The following is a 12,290-nucleotide window of genomic DNA, read 5'->3' on the forward strand; positions in this document are numbered from 1 at the left end:
ATTCAATTTTTTCCTACCCCTTCCAGTTCAAAAAATATTAATTGAATCAGTAAAGCAGAATTCTGAAAGAAGAGAATAACATTACTTAGCTTAATACTAACTGCAGTAATTTACCTGCAGTCAAATTTTAAGATAATGCAATTGAGAATAGAAATTATTTCATGTGTTAAATTAATTTATGTAGCCTTGTTGTCTATCGCTTTAAAATTATCTTCACTGTGCTCATTATATGCCAAGAGATATTACAGTAAAAATGACAGCTTAGCACTTTAAATTCATTTGAGTGTACTGGATCAAATTCCATTATAAATTTGCCTATATGACAGCAAAAGCAACAGGGCAGGAACTGTGTCCTACACTCACCATCCAAAATGCAGCCAAGCCAGCCTCATCTAAAACACCAGCAATCCAGATTCTGCAGACAGGTGCAAGTTCAGAAATGTTATTGTCTTCAGAAAGTGGACTCAGCAAGATCACTGCAGCCTTCTGAAACAGCAGCAGGCTTAAGAGCCCAGTTTAGCCTAATCTCCAGCACTGCTACAGATGCCTGTCCCAGGAAGGCACTGGGCTGGGAGGAACTAAACAGCTACGGTCCGGAGGTCCCAGGCTGATGTGCTGTGCTGCCCGGTGCTCGGGAAGCTGAGGAGAAGCCGGCGAGGCCGCAGGTCTGGCAAGGCCCAGCACCATGACCGATCCCCCATGCAGGCCACGGCCTCTGTCCAGAGCAGCGCTGACCACTCTCCACAGGCTGCTGTGGCACAGCCTCAGCTCAGAGGTGGCCTGTGAGCCCAGCCAAAGGAGGTGAATGTCTGTGTGAGCCCAAAGCACATCTGAGAGCTGGTAACCTGGGCACAGCAGGTGGCACCAGGAGGAAGGCATCATTCCCTGCCAGACCCGCCTCACACCCTCAGAGCCGCAGGGCACAACACAAGGGGACGGTGCCTTGTGGATCACATTATTATCATGTGAACCAGCGTGGCACCTACCTCTGCACCTGTGTGGCTCCTTTAAAATAGTGATAACGGCAGCAATTATAATATTCTCCTGAAAAGGTTTGATCTCACAAGAGGATTCAGGGCCAGGTGAGCCTGTGAGGACAGAAAGCTTAGCCAATGTTTCCTTGTGAAAAGGCACCTAAGAGCCGAAGAAAGGTTTAAGGTGTATCTTTCTCCAGCACTTGCTCAGAGGGGCATGGCTTAGGCTGCTGCCATGGCAAAAGCATTTCCTCATATGAGTGTAGGCAGACATGGGGGGCCTGGGGGTCTGTGCTGGGCCTCCTGTGCAGCCCCCCATGCCATGCACCAACCCTGCACTCCTGCCTCAGCTTCTCTCAGTTATGTGGGACTAATTATTTCTTCCTGGCACTTTTGCCAAGAAATAATTTTTTCTTGCAGCCCACTGCCAGACATGTGGAGAAAGAATTTTGTCATGTTTCTATTAAGGCAAGTTAGATAAAGCCAGTCCTACTGCCTGATGATCTACTCCAGACACTTTGACACATTATCTCAATCATTGGAGTGATTTCACCTTCACTGGAAGTCTTCGTAATACAGTCAAGAAGGTGCAACAATATTTCAATTCAAATCATGCACACTTTGAAGCTGTATTTTCTGCTTTTTCTGGTGTAGATTTTAGTTGTCTTTTCTTGTCTTTTTCTCCACTTTTAATATGCTGAAAACCAGACAATGGTCGCAATGTCAAAGGTAAAGTATACATCTAGACTGTACCTTCCAGTGTTTCAATCAGCCACACTTTTTGGCATGTTACTTTGCCTGCTGTATGAAATGTTCAAATGCAACACTCTCATGTGACCAAGTGCTAGCTCTACTACATAAATTAGGTTTGTTAAACACATAGTTACTCATGTAACTCTTGTCTGAAAACACTAACTATAAATCACTGGGAAAAGTGAAGGCCTTTAACAGTTAAACAGCCTTTTGATTTCATTATCTGCTAATTTAAAAAAAGAAAGGGAGGGAGGTAGAACATATCTTAGTTACATAACTCAGTGCTGTTGTCCTTAAGCAGTCAAAACTTCTGTTGAAGCTACCAGGAGTTTTACCTGCAAAAGGATGTGTGATTGTATGAGGACATTAGCAAAAGATCCATTGTTACAAGGTACTCAGTTTTCAGTTAACTCTCTCAAAAATAAATAACTGATAATCAGGACACTTGTGGAAGTATCTTCACTTATTCCTCTTTTGTCTCTTTAAAACTAGTTTCACGTTCCTGGATGGCAGGGGGTATGGTTTCAAGCTTCCTGTAGCATCAAAATGTGCATGCATGAACTTCATTGCCAATTTCATGTTTAAATAATATTTAGTGCAATTTGAAAACTGTTTCTTTTCACCAGCATTGAGCTATATGTTTTAGAAGCAATTTGAACATAATCTGTAAATTACTTCCTCCATTTCTGAAGATCACTTACTAAAGTGTTCAGTTTAATTGCCATATTTGTATTTGTGGGAGGACTGGTTTGTGACTTCATGCATGATGCAAAAAGTGTGTGTACCTGGTAAAATCTCTCCAAACTGCATGCAGTGCATGACATAGGTTCTGTAAAACAATTTGTGGACTACAAAAATCATTGCATTTGCTTCATGTGTATGTTGGCAAAATCTTGGGGGGAAAAGATGCAGTTTCTGTGCTGTTCAATATTTTTTCTAAATGTATTTACTGCTGGTGAAAGATGATGAATTGGCAGCTCAGGAGAGTGAAATAATTTCTCAATGCATTGTGTAAGCACAGACAGTGAAATCCTACCATCAAAATGGGGAATTCAAGCTTAACCTGATTCTCCTTTTTGGCTAGGCAGAAGCAAGTCCTTCTCCCGGCTTATTCAGTTCTCTGCCTGTCTGTTGAAACTGTCAATCAGGGTGCCAATTAGTATCAATTGTGATTGTGATTTGTTATGGTCCCCTTTTCCTGTGCCCTGCTATGACAATATAGCAATGGTCCACTGGCTATCAAGTATCAGCTCAATTTCTGGCAGCCTGGGTTGTTCTTAAACTAATACTGTCTTTCAATCAATTACCATTGACAATGAGGTGCATTATGCTTTTCACCACTTTCTAGAGCAAAAGATGGTGGGGGAAAAGAAGCAAGGTTCTATTCTCTTGTGCAATGAGCTTAAGCCTAATATCATGCTCTAGAGCATGAATATTAGGTAGCAAAAGAGAGAATAATCCCCTTTGGAATGGAAGTGATAAAAGATGTAAATCCCAGAAACCAAAAGTTCAATGCAATTTAAGTATCTACAAAATTACTAATAAAACAAAATCTTGCCTACTATCTAATCGCAGATTTGCCTAAGCTATTTTAGTTTCCTCTTACATTTGAATTCCTAAGGTATGAAGAATCGTGCTAATCTGACCAACTGATTCAAGGTTTTAACTTGAAATCCTGCTTACATCTAAACTGATTCAATACTCAGAAACTGTTGCTCAAGCTAACAGGGAAGCAGGGCTGGAAAACTCTAGTGTGACCACATGTCCATTAGCACACACCAGCCAGATTAGTCACTTCACTGGTTAGTGAGGAGATTGTGTGCCCTGATATATTTTGAGCACTAATTTTTAGTAGACTCATATAGATGATGTGATAGAGTCAGGTCCCACCTGGGCAAAAAGGCATTTAAATATAGTATCACAGTCCCTTGGTGGTGCCCTCAGTAGCAGGCTTTTTTACCATTCCTTGCAGATGAAAGGTAGCGCTTTCTTCCCTTTTCCTGTGAATCTGTTCCACAAAAAAATATACTAGGAGAAAAAGAAGGACTGTTTTGCAGTTTAATGGTTAGAGAACTCAGGCACAAACTCTTTTTTGTACCCAAAATTTTAGTTTAGAGCATCATGCCCTCCCTTGTCATCTTAAATTCCTTTCTGCACAGTGGCAAAATTTGAAATGGAGTAATAGAGATTTTCTATCTGTGGTCCAGATTAGCATGCAATTATTATGAGTTTAGGAGAAAGAAAACATGTATAGATCCTTAAAAGCTTCAAAAGAAAATGAAATGTCTTCTTCTTCAACAAGCATTTGAAGCCAGGTGTGATGGAAAATCAGCCCCCACTTAAAGAATTTTGAAAAAAAAATTCAACACAGCATAAAGCATTTCGCTGCAGCCATCCCCAAGCAGCTGGTTGCTTTGAATTTCATTCTTTCTCACATTGCAAATAAAATCAACTCTTCCACTGTTGACTTTGCAATTTACCCCATAGGCCTAATCCAACCCATTGACTGTCCCTGAATCAACATACACATTCTTGTTTTCCTCTCAGGAAGACAAAAGAAAACCTCAAAAAGAAGAAAAAGAGAAAAGCATCAGACTGTTGCCTTTAATAGAATTAAGGCAACCTTAAATAAAATTCTCAGGCGGATCTAAGAAATACCCTTCAATCTCACTCTTTATGTACATTACTACCAACTGCAAGACCTGGATTTTTTTTCCTAAATACCTAAGAGGATTTAGTTCTCACTGTCTAAACATCTTTATAGTACTTTTTCCAATATTATTCATTGCAAGGAAAAGCAACTTTTCCTTGCAATGAATACTTTTGTCTTCCCAATGACTTATGATGACAGTACAAAACAAGTATTCTGATGATTCATATTGCTTTTTTGTTCAAACAACTCTGTCTGTAATGAAAAGAATAATTATAAAGAATATGTACCTCATAAGTATGTAAATTCTATATAGTTTTAATGATACACTAAAATAGTATAAGAAGGTTTTATATACTTTGTTGATATTCTACCTATACTTTATATAGGTTATATAAGTATATACAGCATCCCTATAGTTTCCTATATTTTATTTGCAATGACAATTGAAGAAACATGTTTTCATTTCAATTTTCCAGTTTCTTTGAACTATCATGTGAGCGTGAGCAAGGTAGAGATGTGATAATAGAGCCTTTGCTAATTCCAGGCACTCTTACATAATCATATGCCCTATTTCCGCTCTCATAAACAAATGAGCATATAGACTTTATATTCAGCCAGAACTATAATAAGAGCTCACCAGAATTCCTAGTAAAATGAAAATAATTAAGGATAGATGCATTATGCAATTTGGAATCCATCAACTTTTCAAAAAATATAGAGGGTTATATGTAAAGAAAATGTCATATTCATAGCCAATATTAGATTTCAATCTTATTAGTAAAAGAGTTATTTTTAAAATGTAAATAAATTTTATTATTAACAACTAGTATACAGAAAATTAGTTTTTAATCACCCTTTTAACATATCCCACCTAAATATTAATGATAATTTAATTCCTTCAATTTCCCAGATACTAAATATATGTTCTGATTTTTCAGGGCCTTTTAATCATATCAAGTCAAGTCTGTTGGGATCCACATCGGATTCAAATCTCAACAAATACAGTACAATCAACAAAATTCCTCAACTCACACTGAACTTTTCAGATATCAAAAGTGAAAAAAAATCTTCATCTCCTCCTTCTTCAGAGAAAGCAATTATTGCACCTAAGGTGAAAGACCGAACGCACAATGTAACAGAAAAAGTTACACAGGTAAGGTAATACATGTTATTTTAGCTCATTTTCTTTTTTTTTTTTTTTCCACTGTATTCGAGAGATTCTTACTCTTTTAATGAGTGGCTTGGCTATCTCCAGACTAATTTGAAGGCTTTAAAACATTATGTAATTTACCTTCCATTCAGTTGTTTATGAGGTAGTCTACAACATCAGATGATACTGCTAACAAACAAAACTCTTCTGCTCCCTATTTTTTAATGGAAAAGAAATCTAGTATGCACCACGTGCCCCAAATAAGACCATTAATTTCAGTGATTCCTGTCATTCATAAATGTTAGTTTCATTCTTCATAATTTTTTCTCAACATTATGAATTGCTGATTAGTTAGGGTACAACATGATAACAAATGGTAGGTGATTGTGCCACTGTATCATAATTATATCTCATAATTTCTGTTCAAGTTCTTTGGCTTTTTGTAATGCTCTTTCTTATTGGTATATTTTTCCATATCTGTGCTTCCATAAGGCTGTCAAAATGAAAAGCACATACCTTTGGACTGGATGTACAATATATCTTGTGAACAAGGCCTATAATTGAAGCAAAATTTAAAATAATTTTAAATAGCGGTTTCTTCACTCTAAAACAGATGCAGTTCCCTCTAAAGTCAAGGGAATTTTTCAGCTAATTTCAATATTATTTCATTTGTGTTACAATCTTATATGGAGAGTGACAGGGACAGGCGAGGAATGTGGAACATACTGAAAAAAATACCAAGAGATGACAGTATCCCAAATAACATTTATAAGGTTGGTAGGCAGAGGGTTGGCCCTTAAATGCCTAGACGGACTAAAAGAGGTAAAAAGTGCTTTAGAGTAGAATGCAGATAGATATTCCTTAAGGAAGATCTTGCCAAGAGTATATTTGGACTTAGAATCATAGAATGATAGAAATTAAGACCAACATGTCCAACCATTAACCCAGCATGGACAAGTCCACGACTAAATCATGTCCCCAAGTGCTGACCAGACTGCAGCTTCCCTACATTGGTGCTTTGCCAGACAGAGTCCATGTTCCTACTCCCTTTGTCAGTATAAAAAGGGATGTATTGTACACCCTCCTAAAGAAATAGAGATAAAAGTTCTATCATTTCTATTTTGAGATCAGTTAGTGCCTAAAAAGTAATTGGATTTTTATCTTTCATATATTTTGTCTTTAATAGCTATCTTGAATCCGCAACCATTGTCCTTTCTTCTGTGGTCAGTTTTGAAAGATATAATCTCTTCTGGATCCATTTTGATATGTTTTAAATTATTCATAATAGTTATATATAGAAATCTTTTCATAGATAATACAGCAAAAAGTCAAGTTACATAAAAAAGACTAATTTTTATAAGTTATATAAGCCTGAGACAAGGTAGGTTTTTCAGGGATGTTTTTTATTAGGTTTTTTTTTTTTTTTTTTTTTTTGTTTTTGTTTTTTGAATTCTGACTGGCTAATTAGTGCCAGAGTGCTGAGCTTCTGCATTCTACTGATGCTGTTGAGGGTGGAAGGTAGGGCAGAAGGTTTTTTTTTAAATCTATGTTTATTCTCCAAATAATTTAGATTTTATAAAAAATCCAATGGAAATGGCATGGATCAGCTAATCTATCAATGAAAATGGATACCTAATAAATTCAAAATTAAATTTGAAATGCTCTATAAAATCTTTACACTTCAAAAAAGCCTTCCAATTTAATTTGACATTGGTTTATGTCCTTCTGTAGAACAATCTCAGCCACTGTGTAGAGCACAATTTGCATAGCAAACTTTGATGCCATATCATTCATTATAATTGGAAATAGTTCCCTGCAGCTGCTGCTTTTTCTGTTATTACATTCACTTATCAATATTTTTAGTTGCTGCTGCATTCTAAATGGTAGAATTAGGTACAGGTAGAAGCTCTTAGGAGGTATAAATAAATGTAGGTCTATAGTGTTACAGTGGTCAAGGATCTAGTTAACTAGAGATTCATTAATTAGATTAGAAATAGACATTTAGAAGATTTAAGTGGCTAGTTTTAGTCCTGTTTATGTTTCTATTCTCAGTGATTTTAATATATTTTGTTAGAGTCAGCTCTTTGAAGCTTCTGCTTCATGTCTGAATATAAATTTATTTGTAAGTCTGTTCTTGGGCCATAGATCCATCAGGAATCTATCTGCAGAACACTGCAAAAGTGGGCTTGGAAGATATGAGCAGAGTGTTGAGAATATAATATGGTGGAAATGTTAGGAAATGTTAAAGGAGGTAGTAAAAATAAGCTCATGCTGGCACAGTCTCTGATAAGGAAATCTGCCAAACAGCATCAAAAATACACAGAGGGCAATATGACCTATTTAATCTATGGGGCAATATCAGTAAAAGAGCAAATGAGTATAAAACAGCCATGGTAAGTTCAAAGATCACCCTTAATTAGAGTTATGACATTCTGAAACAGTCTTCTAATGAAAGAAGTTAGGGCAGCAATTCTAAGTGTTGCTAGAAAGACCCTGAGGATGTAGTGGAGGGGTACATAAGATGCTGCATTTTCTGGGATCGCAGGACTTGATGACATGAAAGGTCACGTATTGTACCATTCAAATATACATCCATCCATCTCTCCCTTTGTAGTCAACTTTTCTATCTTTCTCCCTTTCCTAAGTTTTGCTGAGAAATGTGATCCTGATGTTAAAATCTGACAATTCAACTACTGTGGCTCCTCATGGTGCAATGCAAAATATACCAGTGAGCTTTTCTGTTGGATATGCAGCCTGGATTCTCTCTCATTCTCTCTCAACAGTTATAAATCAAGTATCAGCATCACAGAATGCAACAAGTTCTTTCCAAAGACAACAGCTGTATAACTTCTTTAATATCCGCAAGCTGGGGATGTAATTTGGGTCTTTAAGAGAGTGAAAAAGGAAAGGATGGCACATAGCCACCTTCAGAGGGAAGAGGAAGAATAATGAATAAAATAAATAAATGAGTCGTTGGCCACTGTGTTTAGAGGAAGTGCTGCACTTTGAGAAAACATTTAAAGAGGAGTAAGATACTTTAGTAAAAAGATTTTAGTGGAATAAATTAGAAATAGAAAGTAGAATAAAGTTTAGACAATTATTTTAGAAGAAAGAGGAGATGCTGTGGGACAGTAGTTTATACTTTGAGAGAAAAACCTGGGTTATACATTCTACAGCAAGAAACCTTCCAATACTGTTTTTCTACTTAACAGGAGGGTTCAGGACATTATGTAGAGATGAAAATTGCCTTAAGATACAGCTTGCAGTGAAGTGCTGCACATGTGATGGTTCTGAATAAGTAGATTCCCTGATTGCTTTGCCTGGATTTTCACCTGGGGCTTCACTGATCATAACTCCTTGTGTAATGCCAAGAAGCATAACATCTTCTGGACACTTTCTGCATAACTGACTTTTAGTCAGAGAATTAGTCCAGGTGTAGCTGCCAGATAACCCTGATTGATAAATTGGCATTGTTATATCCTAGTGCAGATTTTTGTGACTAAATTATATTTACATTTCCATTCCACTTAAGAAAAAATTGATTTTTTAAATGTTTTTCCTTATAATTTCCAGAGGTGTTAATGTCACTCTCTGCTAGAAGAATCTCAGCTTCCTTTTTTCCATTATTTCTTTTTTACAGTCTGTTCAGGAGGACAGTGCAATTTCTGCACTCTTTTGTACTGACAGGTTCAGTTGGGGTCCTGACACTGATGGTTAGAAAGAGACAAGTCTTCCTAGCGGCACAAAAGTAGACTTTTATTAAAGAAAGCAGTAGGGCAAAAGTCTGACATCTGTCCCTTAACATTTTTTATGAATTCATAAAGGGGACTTCTGGCCTTAAAATTTCAAGGTACAAAGACACAACAGGAACTGATTTTATCTTTTGCTTAAATACTGATTTATTTTAAAGGTTTTTAGACATCCAGTTTCCACTGATGTACAGCTGCAAAGTTGTGAACTCCATTGTAAACAGACTCATGAAGACTAGAATAGTCAGTGTCTGCTTTATCTTTAAAGAAAAGAGAGAATTCCTGAATTCCCATAACTTAATACTGTCTACAAATAATTGTCCCAGTTAATAAACTGCAAATTACTGATCTCTTTATTGTGTTGTTTAAGAAAAACTGTTTTGTTGCTTTGGTCACTAGTGTCCAGGGAACATTTATCTCCTTGCAATTCATCCATCTGAAGGAATACAGAATGTGGTTGAAAGGCCCAATATATATCTGTTGTTCATTATTTATCTCAATAAATGACTTACAGGAAAGTAAAACTCTGTAATATTTTAACTTCTTGTAATAATAGATTTCAGAACAGTTTCATTATCCACCCACCTCTAGAAAACATATATATACCCAAACTGGTCATATGGCTTATGAAATGACAAATATATACCTTGACAGGCTACACAGAATATTGTGATCTGATTTGCAGACATGCTGAACACCCACAAATCTTCCGAAAATAGAGCTGCTGGTGAGGGGGGTGGGGGGGAGGCTGGGGACCATGTATGAAGTGATAGACCTTGTAGTTTCACTGCATGTTTTTGTAATCTGGCCAGACTCTATTTTGTTCCCCAAAAGATTAAGAAATAAGTAACAATATCCTCCCAAGGCCAATAAAGCTGCTGATATAAAAAGAACTATTATATGATCATGACTTCAAACTGACCTTCAGGTTTTCAGGCTAAAAGAAGACTACCAGCATCTAGGACAGAGGGGGGCAATATAAAACCTAAAAATAAACCAAATTATTGATCTATACGTTTTCAGCAGTCTGATTCAGCTGACGCACTGTGCTGTTTACATCCTGCAATAACTCACATACACACAACATTTCAAGGCTGTTCATTTTGCATTCTGCATAATGCAGAAAACTGAATAAAGGGGAAACAATTTTGATGCCTTCCAATTACACAGCAAGAGATACATATAATAGTGAAATTAGGGGGTAAGCAGGGCCAACATTTCCTAATGTATGGAAAGTTTAAATTTACTCTGAAATGAGATGCTTCTTTTTCCTGTTATTTGGGAATTGACACATCTTATACAGGAGTATTCCCTTTCTTTACAATAATAGTTAGCACCCTCATGCAAAAAATTTTCATCTTTTATTGTCATTACATAATTAGGCTTTGTAATTACTATAGATGTAATTATAGAAATAGTATAAATGTGAGTAATTTCATTGTAATTTAGAAAGTGTGACACACTGTGAAACCAAGAAAAGCAGAGGCCATGGTTAAAACCAGTAAAAATACCTCAGTCCCACTGTAGCCATTTAAACCTGTGCCAAGGTGTCACCACAACTGTAAAGTAGTTTCTTTTTCACCAGAGCTAACAGCTATTCCAAGTGTGTGGAAGCAGAAATTAAAGCCCACTGTTTTGATCAGTTTCAGAAGAAAGCATTGTATCTTCATTATAATTATTTGCTGTTGCATCAAGTAATAAAAATGAGATTCACAACAATTGTGAAAGATAAAATATTCCTTCCTTACAGTAGAGCCTCTTCTTTTTGTGACAGCTGAATAGGTTTAGGCATCTGAACTGCTGCAGTGTTTCAAGAAGATTTCACAACATATGGTAGAAATGGAGCAGTCAGAAAGCCCAGCTGCTTTGCAGCATGTAACCTGGATGCATCCTTAATTAGTCCATGTCCTTCCCCCAAGATCTGCTCTTCTATTACCTGATCTTGCTGAGTTGGGAAAAAGTATCCACTATCTTCTATGAATTACAGTTTTGAGTAATCAAAGCTTTGTGTGATCTCTGTGTTTACTGTCGTGATGCTAACATGGAATAAAGCATATGACCTTTGTTTATATTAGCTTATTTGCCAAAGCAACATTCCTCTTCTAATGTTAAGGACTAGGAGAAAATAGACTTTCAGATGGCATTGTAATTTGTTCTGATAATAAGGAGTTGAGTGCAAGAACTAATACTCTACAAAGCAAGCAAAGCTTATAGAAATGAGGGTGTTGGCAGCATTTAGGCAAGCCTCGTTTCTCTGGTCTAGAGCTATAAACACCCAAACTCCCACTTCATGAGGATTGACCTTGGAAGTTTCTAAACTTGGTAGGTTACTCTGCTGAAATCAACAGTTTTGACACTCACCAGAACAGTCTCACCACAAACAGCAAGTCAAGCCCCACTAAAATGCAAAGTGCTGTGAGATCCTCTGATGCATTTGGCATGGGCAGTCTGGAATAATAGCTTTCACATATGCAGTTAGAGTTGCCTTAAAACAGCTGTGAAAGTCATATTCTATCTTTCACTTAACCTTAGAACTGTACAAAAATGTAGTGTGGAAGAGACCTCTAGAGGCCATCTAACCCAGCCTCCTATGCAAAACAGCACGACTGCAAAGTTAGATCAGGGTCCAGTAGTTACCGTGTTAACCCAGGACAGTTTCTATCTTTAGGAGAGCATAAGTGTATAATTTCCCAGAGATAGACTGCAATAGCAGCTGACATGGGGAAAGAGGAAGGGAGGAGAGCAGAATGCTGTGGATATCATGGGTCACAAAAAGCTGCTATTTTTCAAGAACACTGCTGGTGTAGCTAACATTCAGGACAACCTCTTAGAAAGAGGCAATCCTGGATTGTAGTTCCAGAGTAATTTGACTGTTACTTATCTTACATAAATGACCATCTGTTAAAAAAGGCACAAAAATAACCCTGGGCACCACGGATTCAGACTCAGGACTCCCTCCCTCTCTAAGTGCCCTTACCCTCAAATGGTCTGGATTCTGAACTCTGCTCTAG

The 12,290-nt window shown here is 37.1% G+C and overlaps 1 protein-coding gene across 3 annotated transcripts in view; it reads left to right on the forward strand.

The window, feature by feature from the left end:
- KCNH7 (potassium voltage-gated channel subfamily H member 7) overlaps positions 1 to 12,290 on the forward strand; it is a 205,711-nt gene that overhangs the window by 141,867 nt on the left and 51,554 nt on the right. For 2 of the 3 annotated variants that reach the window (XM_074548599.1, XM_074548601.1), the window contains 2 exons: positions 2,220 to 2,243; positions 5,319 to 5,533. In XM_074548599.1, coding sequence (XP_074404700.1) covers positions 2,220 to 2,243; positions 5,319 to 5,533 — 239 coding nt within the window. The remainder of the gene's footprint in view (positions 1 to 2,219; positions 2,244 to 5,318; positions 5,534 to 12,290) is intronic. The other variant, XM_074548600.1, reaches the window with a different exon arrangement.

Source organism: Zonotrichia albicollis, chromosome 10 (assembly GCF_047830755.1).
Source record: "Zonotrichia albicollis isolate bZonAlb1 chromosome 10, bZonAlb1.hap1, whole genome shotgun sequence".
Taxonomy (NCBI): domain Eukaryota; kingdom Metazoa; phylum Chordata; class Aves; order Passeriformes; family Passerellidae; genus Zonotrichia; species Zonotrichia albicollis.